Source organism: Theropithecus gelada, chromosome 16, assembly GCF_003255815.1.
Source record: "Theropithecus gelada isolate Dixy chromosome 16, Tgel_1.0, whole genome shotgun sequence".
Lineage (NCBI taxonomy): Eukaryota > Metazoa > Chordata > Mammalia > Primates > Cercopithecidae > Theropithecus > Theropithecus gelada.
The window spans coordinates 33,355,625-33,378,442 of NC_037684.1; the positions used below are offsets into that span (position 1 = coordinate 33,355,625).

Below are 22,818 nucleotides of genomic sequence, written 5' to 3' on the forward strand. Positions count from 1 at the left end.
CAAATGACAGGGGAGGCAGCTGCTTGGATGTGGCTGAGTTGGTGCCTGGCTTGGGGCAGCAGGGGACCAACCTAGAAATTGAAATCTGCCACTGCTCATTCTCACCCCGGAAAGCCAGAGGTGGAAAGAGGAAACTATCCACCACGGAGTCATCATCCAAATGGACAGACCTAGCTACATTATTCAACTATTTAACAATCATTTCTAGGCCAAGTACGGTGCTCACGCCTGTAATCCCAGTGCTTTGGGAGGCTGAGGCAGGAGGATTGCTCGAGACCAGGAGTTCGAGGCCAGCCTGGGCAACATAGCAAGGCTCTCTCTCTCTATTAAAGACAATAATTTCTCCTCAGTCTCTCTGGGGCTGGTGATGTCCCTCCAGGTCACAAAAAGGACAGGGTTCAGTTGTAAAAACAAACAAACAAAACAAACAAACAAAATGTCAGCCACTCAGCTGAAGTTTTCAAATAGAAAATCTAGAAAGAACTTTTTTTTTTTTTGAGATGGAATTTCACTCTTGCTGTTGACCACGTTGGAGTGCAATGGTGCATCTCAGCTCACTGCAACCTCTGCCTCCCGGGTACAAGCGATTCTCCTGCCTCAGACTCCCAAGTAGTTGGGATTACAGGCAGCCGCCAGCATGCCCAGTTAGTTTTTCTATTTTTAGTAGAGATGGGGTTTCACCATGTTGGCCATGGCTGGTCTCGAACTCCTGACCTCAGGTGATCCACCCACCTCAGCCTCCCAAAGTACTGGGATTACAAGCGTGAACCACCACATCCAGCCTCAAGAGCCTTTTTTTTTTTTTTTTTTTTTGAGACGGAGTCTTGCTCTGTTGCCCAGCTTGGAGCACAGAGGCGCAATCTCAGTTCATTGTAAGCTCCGCCTCCCGGGTTCACACTATTCTCCTGCCTCAACCTCCCGACTAGCTGGGACTACAGGCACCGCCACCATGCTCGGCAATTTTTTTTGTATTTTTAGTAGACAGGGTTTCACCGGGTTAGCCAGGATGCTTGACCTCCTGACCTTGTGATCCACCCGCCTCGGCCTCCCGAAGTGCTGGGATTACAGGTGTGAGCCACCGTGCCCGGCCCGCAAAAGCTTTTTTAATTCCCACCCTACTGTCATCCCTAAAGTAATGACAGTCTGTTTCTCTCCACCAAAGCCCAGTCTGGAGGAATGGGAATGGGACTTCAGACTAGGCCAGGACTAGTGAACAGGCAAGGGCCAGGTTTCCACAGGGCCCTGATCTCTCGTCTCTGCAAGCAAGCGACAGTTACTAGGTCATCCAACCTTGCCAGGTTCAGCTGAAGGAGCTGGAAGACCATCCATCCCCCTGTACACAGATGCCCAGGTCCCTCCTGATACCTATTAAATCTGAATCTCTGGGGATGGAGCTGCCTGGGCAGTTCTTTTTTTTTTTTTCTTTTCTTGAGACAAGAGTCTCTCTGGTCCCCAGATTGGCGGTGCAATCTGGGCTCACTGCAACCTCTGCCTCTTGGGTTCAAGAGATTGTCCTGCCTCAGCCTCCCAAGTAGCTAGGATTACAGACATGCGCCACTATGCCTGGCTGACTTTTTTGTATTTTTAATAGAGACGAGGTTTCACCATGTTGGCCTGGCTGGCTCGAACTCCTGACCTCAGGTGATCCGTCTGCCCAGGTAGTTCTGATGTGTAACAGGGCTCAGGATAAATTCTAACTCTTCTTTTACAGCAGTGGAGACTGAGGACCAGAGAAGGGAGGGAACTTCCCACCACCAGCTATTAGCAAAGGCTGGATGGAATTCAGGGCTCCTAACCCCTAGTCTAGACCCCTGCCTTTAAAGTACTCAAGGAATGAAAAATTAATTTACCTTTAGACTAATGAGACAAAGTAAGGAAGATGAATCTGTTTGTAGGCAAATCAATTCAGAGCCAAAGATAAATAATTTCTTGATTATCATACTGTTTTCTTCCTGCAGAATGGGGGGTGAGGGGATGTGTGGACAATGGCCAGAGCACAGATGTAAATTCCAGCCTCCTGGGTTACCTAATGAGTATCTTCCCTTCTCAGTGCCTTGACCGAGCATCTGTGGAAACAGACCAACAGCTGTTTGGCCTCTGTCAGGAAGGCCAAGGGGATGAAGGAGCACACGCCCAGGGAGGCTCCGGGTCCCCAACTTCAAGGGCCTCGACAAGTAACAGCTGTTCCTGTCCAACGAGCCCCTCTGTAGCTCATTCCTTCACTAACCATCCACCGAGCTCCTCTGTGCTCTGCAGGAACAGTGCCAGGGACCTCTTGGATAACCAGAGGAAAATACAAGTCTTGCCCCTTGGGAAAACTGGAGCGCTAGATAGTACCAGATGAAAACATCTAAGAACAGAGCGCTGACAGGTGAGCAGGAATGGTCATGTGGTGCTGACCCCGGGCCTGCTGTATGAGTGCCTTCCCACTCACTTGGCTGCGCACAGATCTGCTGGGATCTGCCAGGGAGGAAGCTGCAGCCCACGGTCCTCCCAAAGCTCAGCAAGGAGGAAATGGAAGCTTAGGTACCCAGCGGCCTCCAAGTCCCACCTAGACCTGCCGGCAGCTCCCTTGTCAAGCCCACATGAACAAACGACCACCTTTGATCACCTGTGTTCATGACCCTCTTCCTGCTCTGGTCAAGTCATCATTCTCCAGAATCCGATCTGGCTTCCCACATTCCACTGCTGCTTACACAGAGGCAGTACATTCCTCACAGCAAGTGCTAAACCTGGCTATAATCTGAATTTAATGTGAAACTTACAAAAGATACAGACACCCAGGTTCCATCTACCCCAGCCCACTGAATCTGAATCAGTTAGGCCTAGAACCACGGCTAAAATGAAAGGCTGTGGACTGGAAGTGGAAAGTCCTGGGTCCTCGTCTGAATTCTGTCACTGCAGGAAGTCTTCTCTCCAGCCTGGCCCAGGGTGGTAAGGACTCCATACAAGAAACAGGTGAGCCCCGGGTGCCTTCCCTCCTCTGAGCCTCAGTCCCCACACTTGTGAGTGAGAGGGGCTGGACTTTCAGCGCCAAGAACGGCGCAGCTCCCCGGGGAGGCTGGGAGTCACACTGGTGACTTCTTCCTCCTCTTCAGTGGTTCAGAGCTCTCCTGGGAGCGGTCAATAAATGCTCCCCTGGGGCCGGGCGCAGTGGCCTGTAATCTCAGCACTTTGGGAGGCCAGGGTGGGTGGATCACTTGAGACCAGGAGTTTGAGACCAGCCTGGCCAACATGGCGAAACCCTGTCTCTACTAAAAATACAAAAATTAGCTAGGTGTGGTGGCACACGCCTGTAATCCCAGCTATTAGGGAGGCTGAAGCAGGAGAATTGCTTGAACCCGGGAAGCGGAGGTTGCAGTGAGCCAAGATCATGCCACTCTGGACTCCAGCCTGGGCAACAGAGTGAGACTCCATCTAAAAAAAAAAAAAAAAGAAAAGGCCGGGTGCGGCGGCTCACGCCTGTAATCCCAGCACTTTGGGAGGCCGAGGTGGGCGGATCACCTGAGGTCGGGAGTTCGAGACCAGCCTGACCAACATGGTGAAACCCCATCTCTACTAAAAATACAAAATTAGCCAGGCATGGTAGTGCATGCCTGTAATCCCAGCTATTCAGGAGGCTGAGGCAGGGGAATCGCTTGAACCCAGGAGGCGGAGGTTGCGGTCAGCTGAGATTGCGCCACTGCACTCCAGCCTGGGCAACAAGAGTGAAACTCCGTCTCAAAAAAAAAAAAAAAAAAAAGCTCCCCTGGCAAACCAAGGGATGACATTACTGTTGGCGGCTGGGAATCTTCCTCCTCAACACCAAAAGCTGTTCACAGAGCTGGCTTGGCTGGAAGAGGAAGGACAACACCAAGCCACAGTAACAGAGAAGGAGCCAATGCCCTGTGCAGGAGAAATGGAAGCTGGATTCTGGAACCAATCCCAGGTATGGGATTCATCAGCCAAGGAGGAGCCAGAAGGAAAAGCAGGCCTCGGATCCCAGGGAAGCCACACCCTATCCTTTCTTTTCCTCATTCTCCATGTCAGTGAAAGGCAGCAGGGTGCAAAGAAAAGGGCAAGGAGTTTGGGTTAGAGCTGGTGCCTGCGCCCCAAATCTGCAGTGAAGCTCTAAGGCCTGTGAAATGACGATCAGATTCTATTGTGCTCCATAAATGGTGGGCTCTTCTGCATCAGGTGTCTCCAGATTGCCTCTCAGTTTTTACTTCTTGGGCCCAGTAGCCCCGAGAAGAGTAAGTACATTCAGAGAATGGTCTGTCTTAGAATCTCCCCTGGCAGTGTTTCTCTTAGGGAAAAATTAATGGGCTAAATAAAGCTCTACTGCTCTGGGAGGTCTGGCCAAGTTCTAATCCCACTAGGCCCATTCTGTTAGCCTAAGCCACCAGCACCTGTGCCCGGACCACTCCAGTAGCCTCATGACCTGGTCCCTGCCTGGCTTCTCCCCAAGGTAGCCAGGGTCATGGTTTAAAGGAGTCATCTGATCATGTCACTCCCATCTAAAACCTTCACTGCCTTCTCCCGCCTCCTCCTGGCCCTTTACAGGGGTCTCCAGGCCCTGTATGACTCCCTCATTCACTCCCTGTCCATGCCTGGTGCCTGTCACACTGATCTTCCTTCTGTCCCTGAACATGCGGGCTCTTTTTGACCCCAAAGGCTCTATGGCGGTGTTCCCTCTGCCAGACTCACCTCAGGGCTAACTCCTCTTCAGTCACCCTGTACTGACTGTGTCAACCAATCAGACACCAGGCACGGGAAGGAGTGGGGGGAGGTGGGAGAGAGCGGGGGGAACGGGTAAAACAATAAACTCACAGTACCAGTAAGTGTGGTAGTGGTAAGTGGGTAAGGGTATCAAGAGCAGTGGTGGGCTGTGCATGGTGGCTCACGCCTGCAGTCACAGCACTTTGGGAGGCCAAGGTGGGAGGATCACTGGAGCCCAGAAGTTAGAGGCCACCCTGGGCAACAAAGCAAGATCTTGTCTCTTAAAATAAAGAAAAAAATTAGCTGGGCATGATGGCATGTGTCTGCAGTCCCAGCTACTCGAGAGGCTGAGGTGGGAGAATTGCTTGAGCCCAGGAGTTGGAGGCTGCAGTAAGCCATGACTGTACCATTGCACTCCAGCCTGGGTGCAGAACAAGACCCTGACTTCAAAAAAAAAAAAAAGAAAAAAAAAGAGTGACAGGCACATCATTGTCTGAGCCAGGACCTGAAGCAGCATGGGAGCAAGTCACATCCCCTGGAGCAGCCTCATCCAATCCCCCAACCCAAATGAGGCCCCTGCCATCTCTCGTCACTCCATTTACTTTCCCTCCTTTGGACTCGTCATGCTTTGGACTTTTATTTCTGTTCATATGACTTTTTTTTCTCTTCTTTGAGACAGGGTCTCGCTCTGTCACCTTCTTCCTTTGCGAGAGCTCAGGAGTTATGTTGAAGGCAAATTCTGTTGCTTCTCATCTCCCATTCAACAGTCCCACTCCTGCATGTGCCGGGCCAGGACCTGGCTCCCTTGGTTTGCAGCCCCTATCCTCCTCCCCTTGCCGCCTCTCAGGATTTCACACTGGGCACGCCTGACCAGCCAGAGAGAACTGCTTTCCTAAGGGGGTGTATCTGTTTTGCACCAATGATCAATATAATCATTCATGAAAATGAGTCATTCCCTGCCTTGGGACCCAATTATTTCTCGAGGAACCAGTAGTTGCAAAAATAAATTGTTTGCCAGTTAACTATTAAGTGCTATTTTTATATACGGCTTCCCCACTCCTAATCTTTCTTTTTTTTTTTTTTGAGACGGAGTCTCGCTCTGTCGCCCAGGCTGGAGTGCAGTGGCCGGATCTCAGCTCACTGCAAGCTCCGCCTCCCGGGTTTACGCCATTCTCCTGCCTCAGCCTCCCGAGTAGCTGGGACTACAGGCGTCCGCCATGTCGCCCGGCTAGTTTTTTGTATTTTTAGTAGAGACGGGGTTCCACCATGTTAGCCAGCCAGGATGGTCTCAATCTCCTGACCTTGTGATCCGCCCGTCTCGGCCTCCCAAAGTGCTGGGATTACAGGCTTGAGCCACCGCGCCCGGCTTCCTAATCTTTCATTATTGGTGAGAGGTTGTTGTTTAAACCTTCAAGTCCAAGTTCTCTTCATGGGCTAGGCCCATTAAGCCACCACCTCCTCCAGGCTGCTAGTTACCTGGAGAGAGCCACAAAGAAAGGAGCTGGCATCTGCCTCCCTCTGCCTCCTCCCTGCTCCCTTTGCCAACACCAAGGGCAGGGAGGGGACAGGTCTCTCTTCTCTACTTGAGCACTCTCCAGGCACAAACCGGCACTCCAGCTTTCATGAATGGGCAGGGAGGCTGCTTGGACTGGACTACTTTGTTGCCATTTATGCAAAAAAAGGATCACAGTGACTGCACATTCTCAGAGGGTTCAGAATCAAAGGGACCTTGGTTGGGATTAGCTCTGTCCCTTAACTAGCTGTATGGCTGTAGGCAATTTATTTCTGCATTCTGAGCTTCTCTTTCCTTGAGTATAAAATAGGATTTGCGCTTGAACCTGGGAGGCAGAGGTTGCAGTGAGCTGAGATTGTGCCACTGCACTCCAGCCTGGGTGACAGAGTGAGACTCTGTCTCAAAAAAAAAAAAGATTTGTAATGACTACTCATGGGGTCGTGACAGGATTAAATGAGGTGATATAGGTCACAGTCACCTCATCTTCCCCAACTCACTGTGTGACATGTCACAGCCACTGCAGTCTACTCCATTTGTAGTGTGATGGGTTACTTACGGGTGTATGTGCGCTGTTTGAACCCTGCAGGCTGGGCGGTAAGCCAAGGCCATGGTGCCCAGCTGAGAAGCAGGTGTCCCTGAGAACCCAAACATCCTAGGGCATAGCTGGGCACATACCAAAGAAAACAGTCTCATCACACACACAGGAGGCAAAGAGCCAGAAAATTAGCTTAAAGGCAGCCTGGAGATGGGAGGCGGCACAGATGCCCAGAGCTGTCCTGCTGTCACCGAGGAGTGCTGTGCATTTAAGTCCTAATCCGCTCACCTACTCGCCACGCTGGACTTGTTCGAACCATTCTTTGGTCTCTGGCTCCCTCCCGATTTGGGGGAATGTTTTTCTACACTATTCTGGGTTTTTCTCATAACACTGTTTCCCTAAAGAGCACCTCCCTCCTTCCACTTGTATAGGCCAAAAGCCTTGGAGTACTCCTGGCCTCTCTCATACCCTTCATCCAACCCGCAGTGCCCAGCCAGCGCTACTTCCCACCTGCACAGCCCACCCAGAAGCCCTCTGGTGCATGAGTGCCACCATCTCGCTGCTGAATCCCTGCAGCAGCCTCTGAGCCATTTCCTGCTGCACCTTTGCTCCCCAATAGTCTGTTCCTAACAAAGCAGCTAGTGTGACCCTTTGAAATGCAACTCGCATCATGTCAGGCCTCTGCTCACAGCCCTCTAACAGTTCCCATCTCAGTGGCTACAAGCCAAGTCCATGGAGAGTCCTACAGGAGCCTCAAGAAAGACGCAGCTATATCCTCCCAGCATCTCCAACCACTCCCCTCTAGATCACTGCCCTCAGGCCTGTGTCTCAATGTCCCCACAGTCCCAGACAAGGCTCTTCCCCAGAGGACTGCCCCATTCACTCCCCTCTCTGCCCAATCTTCCCCCATCAGAGACTGTCAGGTCCCGTCCCGCTGAACCCAACCCCTGTCTGGAACTGGCTGGAATCTGCTTAAGAGCTGTGGCAAGTGGCCGGGTGCAGTGGCTCACACCTGTAATCCCAGCACTTTGGGAGGCTGAGGCGGGCGGATCACCTGAGGTCAGGAGTTTGGGACCAGCCTGGCCAACATAGTGAAATCCTGTCTCAACTAAAAATACAAAAATTAGCCAGGTGTGGCATGTGCCTGTAGTCCCAGCTACTCAGGAGGCTGAGGCAGGAGAATCACTTAAACCCAGGAAGGGGAGGCTGCAGTGAGCAAAGATTGCACCACTGCACTCCAGCCTGGGCAACAGAGCAAGACTCCGTCTCAAAAAAAAAAAAAAGATACTTGTTGAATTAATACATAAACCATGCAGCAAAATATTCAGCTCATGGGCAAGCTGGAACTCAACAGTAACTTTTGTTTTGTTTTGTTTTGTTTTTTTAGACGGAGTCTCGCTCTGTTACCCAGGCTGGAAGGCAGTGGCGCGATTTCAGCTCACTGTAACCTCTACCTCCTGGGTTCAACCTCTACCTGCCTTAGCCTCCCGAGTAGCTGGGATTACAGGCACCTGCCACCACACCCGGCTAATTTGTTTTGTGTTTTTAGTAGAGATGGGGTTTCACCATGTTGGCCAGGCTGGTTTTGAACTCCTGACCTCAAGTGATCCACTAGCCTCAGCCTCCCAAAGTGCTAGGATTACAGGCGTGAGCCATTGTGCCAGGCAACATCAACTATTTTAAAATGAGAATCACAAAACCTTTCCACATTACTTCCCACCTCCACATTCCTGGGCTGACAATATATTGAGCTAAAAGATGAGGAAACTGTGAGAGAGAATGCCTAGGAAGCTGAGTTTCCCAGCAGGCAGGAACTAGAGTGTAAGAGCAGTACTTTCTCAAAGTGAGGAAATGAAAGTTATAAGAAGTACTGGCCCGGCGCGGTGGCTCATGCCTGTAATCCCAGCACTTTGGGAGGCCGAGGAGGATGGATCACAAGGTCAGGAGTTCTAGACCAGTCTGGCCAATATAGTGAAACCCTATCTCTACCAAAAATACAAAAATTAGCCAGGTGTGGTGGTGCGTGCCTATAGTCCCAGCTACTCGGGAGGCTGAGGCAGGAGAATTGCTTGAACCCAGGAGGTAGAGGTTGCAGTGAGCCGAGGTTGTGCCATTGCATTCCAGCCTGTGTGACAGAGCAAGATTCCGTCTCAAAAAAAAAAAAAGAAAAGAAAAAGAAGCTCTATGTTTGCCCACAGTAGTGCCAGGTGGCCTACACACAGGAGAATGGGAACACCTAGGGGAAGCATGAAGATTTTCCAAGGGGCACAAAGGCAGAGTTTCAGGGTCATAAATTTCCAACTCAATTCCCACTGGCTCTCCTACCCAGCTCCTCCTTCACACTCACCCATCTCCCATGTTTCAGAGAAAGGCATAACCACCCACCCATGCTAAATCATACTGAGGTGCGTGGTCCCACACAGTGAAAATCCCCTAGGCACCAGAAAGGGCAATTCAAAAGGTCAGTATTCATGCTAAGAAAGTGACTGCCTACAGTGACTAAGGAAAAATCCTTGCATGAGTCAGGTGGTTTCTAAACCTTGGCCTTCAAGAAAGTTAAAGGAGGACCTAAAAGAACTGGGGACTGACAGATTAATAATCGGATGTGATTTTTCAGCCCACAATTCAGAAGGTGTTCAAAGAACTGAGTGATATTGCTAAAACAAAACACCTTCAACTCCTGTGTATTTAATTTACATGAAGAAACTTTTTCAATGGTTACAGCCAAAGAAAAAAAAAGCACTCTGCTCATTCTAGTAAATATACAAATAAACATGGATAGACACGTGAGTTTAAAAAAGCTCCACCCAGCTTATTTTTTTTTTGAGACAGAGTCTCACTCCATTGTCTAGGCTGGAATGCAGTGGTGTGATCACAGCTCAGTGAAGTTTCAACCCTCCTGGGCTCAGGTGATTCTCCCACTTCAGCCTCCCAAGTGGCTGGGACTACAGGCATGCACCAACATGCCCAGCTAATTTTAAAAAATTTTTTGTAGAGATGAGGTTTTGCTGTGTTGCCCTGGCTAGTCTCTCTCTTTATTTTTCTTTCTTTTTTTTTTTTTGAGACGGAGTCTCACCCTGTCGCCCAGGCTGGAATGCAGTGGCACAATCTCGGCTCACTGCAACCTCCGCCTCCCGGGTTCAAATGATTCTCCTGCCTCAGCCTCCCCAGTAGCTGGGATTACAGGCACACGCCACCACACCCGCCTAACTTTTGTATCTTTAGTAGAGACGGGGCTTCACCATGTTGGTCAGGCCGGTCTTGAACTCCTAAACTTGTGATCCACCCACCTTGGCCTCCCAAAGTGCTGGGATTACAGGTGTGAGCCACCACGCCTGGCCCCTGGCTAGTCTCAAACACCTGAGCTGAAGCAATCTGCCTGCCCTGGCCTCCCAAAGTGTTGAGATTACAAGCATGAGCCACCATGCCCGGCCCACTTAGCTTATTAAGAGAAATACTCAAAACTTTGTTTACGTTGTTTTTATCAATTGTGTATTTTATAATTGTGACAACTCAATCAAAAAGAAACATTTAATACTCATAACACAATTTTTAAAAAGTTTAATTTTGTATGTATTTTTGTTGCAGAGAAATAGGATGATAAACCAAAGGCTTTCAGGCATAAAATGTATTATTACATGGTCAGGCACAGTGTCTCATGCATATAATCCCAGCACTTTGGGAAGTCAAGGCAGGAGGATCACTTGAGCCCAGGAGTTCAAGACCAGCCTGGGCAACATAGTGAGGCTCTGTCTCTACAAAAAAACTGAAAAAAAAAAAAAATTAGCTGGAATCCCAGCACTCTGGGAGGCTGATGTAGGCAGATCACTTGAGGCCAGGAGTTTGAGACCAGCCTGCCTGGCCAATATGGCGAAAGCCCATCTCTACTAAAAATACAAAAATTAGGCCAGGCGCGGTGGCTCACACCTGTAATCCCAGCACTCTGGCAGTCCAAGGCGGGCGGATCACGAGGTCGGGAGTTTGAGACCTGCCTGGTCAATATGATGAAACCCCGTCTCTACTAAAAATACAAAAATTAGCCGGGCATGGTGGTGCATGCCTGTAGTCCCAGCTATTCGGGAGGCTGAGGCAGAAGAATTGCTTGAACCCGGGAGGCGGAGGTTGTAGTGAGCCAAGATCGTGCCACTGCACTCCAGCCTGGGTGACAGAGCAAGACTCTGTCTCAAAGAAACACAAAACAAAAATTAGCCAGGCGTGGTGGCGTGCACCTGTAATCCCAGCTACTCAGGAGGCTGAGGCTTGAGAAGCGTTTGAATCTGGGAGGTAGAGGCTGCAGTGAGCCAAGACTGTACCACTGCACTCCAGCCTGGTGACACAGTGAGATAGGCTCTGTCTCAGAAAGAAAGAAAGAACCATAAAAATAGCCAGCCAGCAGCCTTCAGGGGTGTTCTGCTTATGGTGTAGCCATTCTTTATTCCATTACTTATCTAATAATCTTGCTTTCATTTGGAAAAAAAAAAAAAATTGGCCGAGCATGGTGGCGAAAACCTGCAGTCCCAGCTACTGGGGAAGCTAAGGTGGGAGTATTGCTTGAGCCCAAGAGGTCAAGACTGCAGTGAGCTGTGATCCCGCCACTGCACTCCAGCCTGGGTGACAGACGGAGACCCTGTCTCAAAAAAAACCAAAAACTATTACATTAGAAAAAACTTCTGTGAGGAAACAAAGTGGAAATACGAGTTCAAGAAGGAAAAAGGGCCAAGCATGGTGGCTCACACCTCTAATCCCAGCACTTTTGGAGGCTGAGATGGGATGATCACTTGAGACCAGGAGTCAGCCTGTGCAACATAGCAAGACCTCGTCTCTACTAAAAATAAAAAGAATAATCAGCCATATGTGGTGACAGACACCTGTAGTCTTAGCTACTTTGGCAGCTGAGGTGGGAGGATTGAGCTCAGCAGGTCAAGGTTGCAGTAACTGGTGAATGCCACTGCACTCCAGCTTGAACAACACAGCAAGATCCCATCTCAGAAAAAAAAAAAAAGGAAAAAAGAAAGATTTGAAATTTCGATGGTTAAATAAAAAGTGGTTCTTTTTTTTTTTTCAAAAGATGAGGGGAAATCAAATCAAATGGTACGTAGACTTCCCTGCAAGTTTAAATGAGGATTTTAACAGCTTTATTTTAAAATATCAACATTCACAATTAACCAGAAATTTTATCCTCTGTAACCTTCAAAATAAAAATTTGAAAGTTTCAATCTAAAGCTGACAATTTAAAACTGTGCCAGCAGGTAATTTTCTTTCTCTTTTCCGTTTTTTGTTTGTTTGTTTTTGAAACAGAGTCTTGTTCTTGTCACCCAGGCTGGAGTGCAGTGGCATGATCTTGGCTCACTGCAACCTCTGCTTCTCGAGTTCAAGTAATTCTCCTGCCTCGACCTCCTGAGTAGCTGGGATTGCAGGCACTTGCCAACACGCCCAGATAATTTTTTTTGTATTTTTAGTAGAGACGGAGTTTCACCATGTTGGCCAGGCTGGTCTCAAACTCCTGACCTCAGGTGATCTGCCTGCCTCGGCCTCCCAAAGTACTGGGATTACCAGGCATGAGCCACCGCGCTCAGCCTCCCAGCAGGTAATTTTCTTTCCTTTCTTTTTTTTTTCTTTTTTTTTTTTTTTTTTGAGACGGAGTCTCGCTCTGTTGCCCAGGTTGGAGTGCAGTGGCACGATCTCAGCTCACTACAACCTCCGCCTCCCGGGTTCAAGTGATTCTTCTGCCTCAGCCTCCCGAGTAGCTGGGACTACAGGCATGCACCACCACGTCTGGCTAATTTTTTTGTATTTTTAGTTAGATGGAGTTTTAGTTAGAACTCCTAACCTCAGGTGATCCACCCTCCTCTGTCTCCCAAAGCGCTGGGATTGCAGGCGTGAGCCACCGTGCCCGGCGCATCGGGTAATTTTCAAAACAAAGCTAAGCTCGTGGCTTGCCTGCCTTCAGCTATGAGCCCTCTTCTTTTCTCCTTAAGGTACAGGCACCAAGAGAGGCTCGGAGACCCTGTAAAGGTTATTTACCAGCTGGACAGATTCAGACCTTGGTGAAGACAGACAGAAGAGGATTTGGTGGGAATTTAGGGCCCTACTGAGACAAAAACCACCCGAACCCGCCTGTCCACTTTCTATCCATCCACCAGATCTCTAGCATTTCACCCCTTTCCACAGGCTTATGCCAGCACTGCGCCACACCAACTCAATCTTGATTTATTTAGGTAAAATGAGTACTCTCCCTCCCGCAAAAACAAACACGTTTTAGACATAAAACATATTCAAAGGCTTCCATTTCTTTACTTTTAGAATTGAGACTTAATGTCAAAGTTCACTCGGGTAGTTTGAATCATTTTCCCGTAACTCAGGGAGAGAGTGAAAAATCTTTGAAAACTCTGTAAGCAAACACCTGAGATGCCAACACCTCCTTTGCGGAGCTGGGGAAGGAAGAGACGGGTGGCCCGACGGCCTCCCTTACTAGTGGGTGGGCGGGAGATCCACGCCGCCCCAGTCCCTGGGGTCTTCACTAAAACCTTAACTGTCCGGCCTCCCGGGGGAGAGGGAAGCGGAGGAGAGAGGTCTGAAAATTGGAGATGATCACTCAGCTCAACAGCAAAGCACTTTATACCCACCCTCTGAGACAGATACTGTAGCTTTATTCCCATTTTTCAGATGAGCAAACTTGGGGTCGGAAAGATACCCCAAGGTTACACAACTGAAGTGGCAGAAGCTAGATTCAAGAATCAATCGGCCCGCAAAGCTCTAAAGGGCAGTGTCTTTGGTCTGATCCTGAGTTTGAATCCACAATCTCCAGCCCTTTCTAGCTGTAAACCTTCCTGCGCGTCCTCAGCCCTAAAACAGGAAATAACACCTTGCTTGGCAGAGTTGCTGTCAAGACAATGGGCCATGGATATAAAAGCGCTTGCTTGCCTTAGTGCTGGCCGCAGACGATGCGCTCAATACATCGTAACTCAGGCTTTCAAAAGAGGCGCCTACGCCCCACTAGGCAGCGAAACTGGGGCGCCCAGGGCGATGGCAGCCCCGCGTAGAAGCCTCGGCCAGGGCCCGCCCCCTCCCCGGGGCCCGGCTGGCTCCCACCGGCCCGCGCGGCGCGCTACGTACCCAGCGCCTCCGACCCGGCCCAGGCCTCCGCCTCTAGCCCAATCTCCGCGGCGCTTACAGGCCAGCTCAGCGGGCGAGGCGGGACCTCGGAGGCGCGGACCGGACGTCCGCCCAGCGGGCGCGGCCGGGAGAGGTTGGGCGCGCAGGCGGGCGGGGCCGGGCGAGCTGGGTAGGGAGGTTGGGAGGGCGGGCGGGCGGACGCGGGAGAGGCGGGGCGGGCGGACGCGGGAGAGGTGGGCGGGGCGAGCTTGGCCCCGGAACGCGGTAGAGGTCCCCCAACCCCCGACCCGGAGCCATAACTTTTCCTTTCCCCGGAGTGTGGAAGGAGAGAGAGGAGAGGGGCAAAACTGCAGAGTCCTAACTTCAGATATAAAGCTTGGCCACTCAGTACTTATGCAGCCTTGGCAGTGGTGATCATGAGCACTTTGTGGGATTATCTCAGGCCGCACAGCCTGGACAACATGGCCAAATCCCGTCTCTACTAAAAATACAAAAATTAGCTGGCTATGGTGGCGGGCACCTGTAATCCCAGCTACACGGGAGGCTGAGGCAGGAGAATTGCTTGAACCCGGGAGGTGCAGGTTGCAGTGAGCCAAAGAAACAAAAAATCTATAGTTACCTAGTTATGCCTCACATAGAGTTGGGGGTTTTTTTTGCTTGTTTTTTGAGACAAAGTTTCGCTCTATCCCCCAGGCTGGGGTGCAGTGGCGGGATCTTGGCTCACTGCAGCCTCTGCCTCCCAGGTTCAAGCGATTCTCCTGCCACGGCTTCCCGAGTAGCTGGGACTACAGGAGTGTGCCACCATGCCCAGCTAATTTTTGTATTTTTTTTTTTTTGGCTTTTGAGATGGAGTTTTGCTCTTGTTGCCCAGGCTGGAGTGCAATGGCACGATCTTGGCCCACCGCAACCTCTACCTCCCGGGTTCAAGCGATTCTCCTGCCTCAGCCTCCCAAGTAGCTGGAATTACAGGCATGTACCACCATGTCTGGCTAATTTTTTGTATTTTTAGTAGAGACGGGGTTTCTCCTTGTTGGTCAGGCTGGTCTCGAACTCCTGACCTCAGGTGATCCACCCACCTCGGCCTACCAAAGTGCTGGGATTACAGGCGTGAGCCACCACGCCTGGCCCAATTTTGTATTTTTAGTAGAGATAGGGTTTCACCATGTTGGCCAGGCTGGTCTGGAACTCCTGACCTAGGTGATCCACCCACCTCAGCCTCCCAAAGTGCTAGGATTACAGGCGTCAGCCACCATGCCCAGCACATCAGGCTAATTTTTGTATTTTTAGTAGAGATGGGGTTTCACCATGTTAGCCAGGCTGGTCTCGAACTCCTGACCTCAGGTGATCCACCCACCTCGGCCTCCCAAACTGCTGGGATTACTGGCATGAGCCCCCGCACCTGGCCTGGCTTTATTATTATTATTCTTATCTCTGACCCCCTCTTCACTGCAGCTGCAAATAGGACAATCACATTGAACAGCAGTCTTGGACCCCAGAGAGTTGAGTGTGATGACAGTTCTCAGACTGAGTGGGCATCTTTGACAGATGACAGGATTATCTGCCGCTTTGGATCATAATTACTTACGTTTATGCCACTGATATATAAACAGAGTTGACTATATTTAGTTCTGTGTTTTGTTTGTGTTTTCTTTCCCTGAGTCAGATGGGAACTGTTTCTTACCGCCCTGCCATTCTTCCCATGTTGAGATCTTTCCCAAAGGCAAAGATCATTTCCCTTTTTGGCCATGGAGGGCTCTGATGGTAAGAATTAGTCCTCTCATCACCCACCACACTCAACCCAAATAGGAAATTTCAACGAATGGGAACCATGTCTTTGGGTGCTCTTCTCGGGATTCAGGTGAGATTACTCAATCACAAGAGTGAGACTCAGGGACTGAAACATTCAATCAAGGGTAAAAACAGATTAAAATGTTGCAGTTACCTTTTTTCCCCTGACATAGAATACACACTGGAGTCACAGTTACCTTTTAGTAACCGATTTCCTTGAGTGAATAGTGTATCAGAAAATGGGACTTTTATGGTGGCAAAGAATTCAGAGGGTCTAGGAGCACACAGACCTGGATTTGTATACCAATGTGCCACTTAACCAGCTATGTGATTGTGCAATTTACCAACCTCTCAGGGCCACATTTTTTCATCGTCAAAAAGGTGAATATGGCCAAGCACGGTGGCTCACTCCTCTAATCCCAGCACTTTGGGAGGCCGAAGTGGGCAGATCACGAGGTCAGGAGTTCAAGACCAGCCTAACTAACATGGTGAAACCCTGTCTCTACTAAAATTACAAAAATTAGTCAGGTGTGGTGGCGTGCACCTTTAATCCCAGCTACTCAGGAGGTAGAGGCAAGAGAATTGCTTGAACCCGGGAGGCGGAGGTTGCAGTGAGCCGAGATTGCACCACTGCACTCCAGCCTGGGCGTCAGAGCGAGACTCTGTCTCAAAATAAAACAAAAAAGGTGAATAATAATAATAGGACCTATATTGTAGACTTGTTGAGAGGATTAAATGAGATAAGGTACGAAAGGCCTTACTACAGAATCTGGCATATCAGTACTTATTAAAGAAAGAGTCGATGTGGGCTGGGTGCCCTGGCTCACGTCTGTGATCCCAGCACTTTGAGGGGTTGGGGTAGGAAGATACCCCAGGAGTACCCCAGGAGTTCGAGACCAGCCTGGGCAGCAAGGCGAGACCCTCGTCTCTACAAAAAATACAAAAATTAGCCGGGTGTCGTGGCTCACGCCTGTAGTCCTAGGTACTCGGGAGCCTGAGGTGGGAGGATAGCTTGATTGCAGTGAAGCGTGATCTTGAGCCACTGCACTCCAGCCTGGGCGACAGAGGGCAACCCTATTTAAAAAAAAAAAAAAAAAAAAAAAAAAAAGGTCATTGTGGAAGATTCTTGTGGGGAATTAAAGGGACCATGTGTGCGCGAAAGAGCTTGGCGAAGATCAGTACCTGGAGGCCAAGATGCGGCGAGCCCTGCCTCCCTAGCAGTGGTGTCTCCTGGCTTAGGGTCAGTGCATCGCACACAAAAATCCACTGCCTCTCATGAGACCTTGAACTGCCAATGACCGGGGGTTGCCCAGACTCCCGAGTGAGGAAGGCGGCCAGGAGTCAACTCGGCTTCTTGCAGAAAAGCCCACTCCAAGAAGGCCTGGGGCATTCTGGCTCCAGGCGGGTCACACCCGCTGGCCTCAGGCCCTTTCACTTACCCGGGAAAGGTAACGGTCCTTAACGGTAGTCAATAACGGCTCCCAGCGGCCCAGGCACTGGCCAGGGCAGGCTGAAATCAAACCTCGGATTTTGGAACCTCCACGCCTGAAACCCTAAACCAGCATCGAACTACAACTCCCAGCATGCCAGGCGGCCGCCCGGTTCCGAAGGGTCGGTCCCACCAACCTTGCGCCCCTTCTTTCCTCAAAGCGTGGCCAAATGCCTAGGCTTCCGGGTATTAGTGGCCCCGCCCCTTGACCCCACCGGAGCCGTCCCTGGTGATTCCTGGGTATTGCAGTCAGTTTCCTGGGAAAGAGTCGCTCCTAGTGGCAGCTCCCCTCGCCAGAAAAACTACAAAACCCAGAATGCAGCGCAAATCCCCCTTGTCCAATAGGAACCCCCCATGTAGCGGGGCGCGGAGCCCCCGTCTCGCAACTCAAGATGGCGGACGAGAGTGAGACAGCAGTGAAGCCGCTGGCATCTCCGCTGCTGCAGATGATGGAAGGGAACGGGAACGGCCATGAGCACTGCAGCGATTGCGAGAATGAGGAGGACAACAGCTACAACCGGGGGTAACGAAATCCTCGGAGTCCAATTCCCGTCCAGCCTCCCACAACCTGGGTCTCTGGGGTGCGGGGAAGTCACCGGGAGCTTAGTCTAGCACCACCCTCATATTCTTATTGGTTAAGTCACTAAGATCCTGCCTGGCGATTGGTTACTACCTTTGTCATTTACCAAGGGTGGGTGCTCTGGATATTAAGGGCCGGAGACGTTCAGTACTTTTATTATGTAAAAGTTCTATGCAATGTTCCACTCGTGTACTTCAGGCCAGTCCTGGGAAAAGAGCATGTTGGACGATGGTTTTCGATGGTACAACACAGGACAGTCTAGTAACAGTACAGTTCAAAGGGAACGTTACTTATAGACGTGTTGTTTGAGCAACGTGACTAGCAATAAACGAATAATAAAACATTTCGCAGCAGTTCACCCTCAGTGGGGAAATTCATCAGACTATACAAACTGTATATATAATTATATTGTAAAGTATCACTACGAGAGAATCCCAAAATATAAACTCACCTTATAAACCCTATGTAATTAACGATATGATAATGCTTTGATTTACATAGTTTCCATTGCTCCAGTCATAAGTATCCTGAACAATATATTAATATAATTAGATCTTCGAACATCTTTGCCTTGTTAACTTTGCAGAGTAGCCCCAGGCTTCAAGAAATGAGCGATGTTGCTTCTTGGAGAGTATTTGGAATCCTCGGGCTCCATACTGCCTATCCTGTACTTTAGGGTCTTGCCATTAGTTACTATTTGTTCCTAGGGATGAAGAAACGTACCAGGCATTTGAATGTTGAATTCTTTTTCCAAATTAGTTTTTACTTCTGTAAGCCACAGCTTATCCATCTTTCTTCACATGGTTAGTGCCTGGCACTGGCACTCACGCTGTCTCTCCCTATCTTCCTGTCTATATTTGTAGATATATTTTTAAACTGAAAGTCGTGAGAGATTTTTGGGTGTATAACTTGCTGAGTTTGAGGTAGTCTGATTTTCATAGCCAGCTTGTTATTTGCAGTATTGGTGGTAGTCCAGATATAAAGGTAGAAGATTGAGGTCTTTGTAGAAACTTAAAAAAAAAGAAAAAATCTGCTACCTTGTATAGAGGGGAGAACAAAGTATTACAGTCATGCGCTGCCCAAGGATTGTGTAGAAGAGATGGTCCCACAAAATTATAGTACATATTTTTATTGTATCCTTTCTATGTTTAGGTATGCTTAGATACACAAATACTTACCGTTGTGTTATAGTTGCCTGCAGTACTCAGTAACATGCGGTAGCCTATTGCTCCTAGGCTACAAACCTGTATAGCGTGTTACTGTAATGTATACCGTTTAGCCTAGGCATTTAGTAGGCTATACCATCTAGGTTTGTGTAAGTACACCCTATGATGTCTGCAAGACAAAAATCACCTAACCATGCATTTCCTAGCACATATCCCTGACGTTCAGTGAAGGATGACTGTATTTAAGTGGTTTATAACCTGCTTGTGGTGAATCTTAGGTTAAAAGATCTACCTAGCTTTTATGTTCTTCAACCAGCATTAAAAATCACAGGAAGGGCTGGGCGCAGTGGCTCATGCCTGTAATCCCAGCACTTTGGGAGGCAGAGGCGGGCAGATCACGAGGTCAGGAGATCGAGACCATCCTGGCTAACACTCTGAAACCCCGTCTCTACTAAAAATACAAAAAATTTAGCCGCGCGTGGTGGTGGGTGTCTGTGGTCCCAGCTACTCAGGAGGCTGAGGCAGGAGAATGGCGTGAACCCAGGAGGCAGAGCTTGCAGTGAGCTGAGATCACGCCACTGCACTCCAGCCTGGGCTACAGAGCGAGACTATGTCTCAAAAAAAAAAAAAAAAAAAAAAAAAAATTCACAGGAAGAATGTAGAGGAATAGGAAGGTTGCCAAATTTAGTTTTTATTGCTATAACTCACAACAGATCTAATGTAATAAAAGTCTTGTTTTGAAGTTTGATGTTCCTAAAAATGGAAGAGCTGAGAAAGAGGAAGTAGGAACAGGAAGAAGGGAAAGTGAAGCTCTCCTGAGTAGAGATCTGAATCACAGATGAGAGTTGGTGAATGTAAAAGTCATTCCAGAAGTGAAAGTGTGGCATTTTCTTTGCTCTTTTTATAGTTGCTTTTATTTTTCTCTTCTTAACTGTTGTCCTGACCAGTGTCCTTATGTTTGTGCCCTGTAATCTGTGAATCACTTTGCAAAACTGTGTGCCGGAAAATTATTTTATTGGCCTGGTGTGGTAGGTCACATCTGTAATCCCAGCACTTTGGGAGGCTGAGGCAGGCGGTTCACTTGAGGTCAGGAGTTCGAGACCAGCCTGACCAACATGGTGAAACTCCGTCTTCACTAAAAATACAAAGTTTAGCTGGACGTGGTGGTGCACGCCTGTAGTCCCAGCTACTCGGGAGGCTGAAGCAGGAGAATCGCTTGAACCTGGGAGGTGGAGGCTGCAGTGAACTGAGATTGCGCCACTGCACTCCAGCCTGGGCAACAGAGCAAGAACCTGTCTCAAAAAAAAAGGGTGGGCCGGGCGCGGTGGCTCAAGCCTGTAATCCCAGCACTTTGGGAGGCCGAGACGGGCGGATCACGAGGTCGGGAGATCGAGACCATCCTGGCTAACACGGTGAAACCTCGTCTCTACTAAAAAATACAAAAAACTAGCCGGGTGAGGTGGCGGGCGCCTGTAATCCCAGCTACTCAGGAGGCTGAGGCAGGAGAATGGTGTAAACCCAGAAGGCGGAGCTTGCAGTGAGCTGAGATCCGGCCACTGCACTCCAGCCCGGGCGACACAGCCAGACTCCTTCTCAAAAAAAAAAAAAAAAAAAAAGGGTGGTGTGCAGTGGCTCATGCCTGTGATCCCATCACTTTGGGAGGCTGAGACGGGTGGATCATGAGGTCAAGAGATTGAGACCATCCTGGCCAACATGGTGAAATCCAGTCTCTATTAATAATAGAAAAATTAGCTGGGCATGGTGGTGCATACCTGTAGCCCCAGCTACTCTGGAGGCTGAAGCAGGAGAATCGTCTGAATCTGGGAGGCGGAGGTTGCAGTGAGCTGAGATCGCGCCACTGCACACCAGCTTGGCAACAGAGCAAGACTCCATCTCAAAAAACAAAAAACAAAAAACAAAAAAAAAACAAAAAAAAAAACAAATAAAATTATTTTATTTGTAGCAGACATAAGTAATAACCTTAAAAAAACATTGACAGTTTGCAGTGGTGTTTCTGTGCATGGTTATGGTCTAGGTGAAAAAATTATGTTTATTAGCATCCCAAATCTAAAGGTCTGTGAAAATGAGTTTGGAGGTAGCCGGTGAAAAACCAAGGGCCTAGTCTGGAGGAGAGAGTCTAATTCTGGCACTAAGAATCCGGGGGATAGTCAACATTTTTACATGAACTTTAAGAGGAAATGGTTTTGGGGAGAAGCAGCAATTTGGGAAAATGTAGCACGGCACAGTGGAAAAGCATGGACTTTGGAATCATTTAAATCTGGTCTCAGGCCAGGCACGGTGGCTCACGCCTGTAATCCAAGCACTTTGGGAGGCTGAGTTGGGCAGATCACTTGTGGTCAGGAGTTTGAGACCAGCCTGGTCAGCATAGTGAAACCTCATCTGTACTAAAAATACAAAAATTAGCTGGGCGTAGTGGCAGGCACCTGTAATCCCAGCTACTCGGGAGGCTGAGGCAGGAGAATCGCTTGAAACCAGGGGGCAGAGGTTGCAGTGAGCTGAGATCTCTCCACTGCACTCCAGCCTGGGCGACAGAGCAAGCCTCTGATCTGAAAATCTCATCTCAAAGCTTGGCTCTGACACTTAATAGTCCTGTGACCTTGGGAAAGGTACTTAACTCAGAGTTATAGGGATTAAATGAGATAACATCTGGAATGCACTCCTCTTTCTCCCTCCTCCTCTTTCTTCACATTTTCCCTAACCTCCCAGCTTGTCCCTCTGCTCTTATGACGTGCTGTATTGTAGCTTTTATCATAACAATAAATGTAACTACATATTTGGTAATGTTTCTTAATGTGTCTGGTACCTGTCTCATCTGACAGTAAGGTGCATGTAAACAGGATTGTGTCTTCAAAATGCCTAGCATTTAGTGGGCATTAGTGAATATTTGCTGTATGAATGAATGGCAGATATTAAAGTACCTAGCTTAATATTAGTAGAGTTTTATCTCCCCTCACCAAGTGAGAGGATATCAGATTTTTCTTACATACACGTTTTCTCTCCCCAAATAATTCTCATTGTAAGCCTTACTACAATTTTTATGAAATACCTACAGAGGCTGGGCACGGTGGCTCACGCCTGTAATCCCAGAACTTTGGGAGGCCAAGGCGGGTGGATCACGAGGTCAGGAGATCAAGACCATCCTGGCTAACACAGTGAAACCCCATCTCTACTAAAAATACAAAAAATTAGCTGGGCATGATGGCGGGTGCCTGTAGTCCCAGCTATTCGGGAGGCTGAGGCAGGAGAGTGGCGTGAACCTGGGAGGCAGAGCTTACAGTGAGCCGAGATTGCGCCACTGTACTCCAGCCTGGGTGACAGAGTGAGACTCCATCTCAAAAAAAAAAAAAAAGAAATACCTACAGAAATCAAGAAGCTCCAATTTGTTGTGGAAGCTTTCTACTGTGTTTTGCTTCTTGAAATGTTTTTTGTCTTTACTTAATATTATTTAAAATCTTATCAAAAATCATGTAAAAGTTGACAGAGAAGTTTTCCTTTCAATGCCAGAGAGTCTAAAATGTGTAATATACAATAAAGGTTAATCATAGTTCAAGCTAACCTTTATTCTTTTAGGCCCCCCTTTTTTTTTTTTCTTTTTTTGAGACGGAGTCTCGCTCTGTTGCCCAGGCTGGAGTGCAGTGGCATGATCTCTGCTCACTGCAAACTGCCTGCCGGGTACACACCATTCTCCTGCCTCAGCCTCCCAAGTAGCTGGGACTACAGGTGCCTGCCACCACGCCCGGCTAATTTTTTTGTACTTTTAGTAGAGACGGCGTTTCATCGAGTTAGTCAGGATGGTCTCGATCTCCTGACCTTGTGATCCGCCCACCTCGGCCTTCCAAAGTGCTGGTATTACAGACATGGGCCACCACGCCCGGCCATTTTTTTAAATTTTTTTTTTTTTTTTTTTTTTTT

The 22,818-nt window shown here is 48.9% G+C and overlaps 2 protein-coding genes across 6 annotated transcripts in view; one reads left to right on the forward strand and one right to left on the reverse strand.

Moving 5' to 3' along the window:
- Positions 1 to 17,311, reverse strand: part of DCAKD (dephospho-CoA kinase domain containing) — a 32,584-nt gene extending 15,273 nt beyond the window's left edge. Inside the window, exon 1 of one of the 5 annotated variants that reach the window (XM_025363883.1) lies at positions 17,090 to 17,311. The gene's annotated coding sequence lies outside the window, so the exon portion shown is untranslated. Of the gene's footprint in view, positions 1 to 13,670; positions 13,954 to 17,089 lie in introns of those variants that run through there. The other 4 variants (XM_025363880.1, XM_025363884.1, XM_025363881.1 and 1 more) reach the window with 4 other exon arrangements.
- A 195-nt stretch (positions 17,312 to 17,506) lies between these two features.
- NMT1 (N-myristoyltransferase 1) overlaps positions 17,507 to 22,818 on the forward strand; it is a 50,657-nt gene continuing 45,345 nt past the window's right edge. Inside the window, exon 1 of the mRNA XM_025363875.1 lies at positions 17,507 to 17,662. Within this exon, the coding sequence (XP_025219660.1) occupies positions 17,532 to 17,662 (131 nt within the window). The 5' untranslated portion in view covers positions 17,507 to 17,531. The remainder of the gene's footprint in view (positions 17,663 to 22,818) is intronic.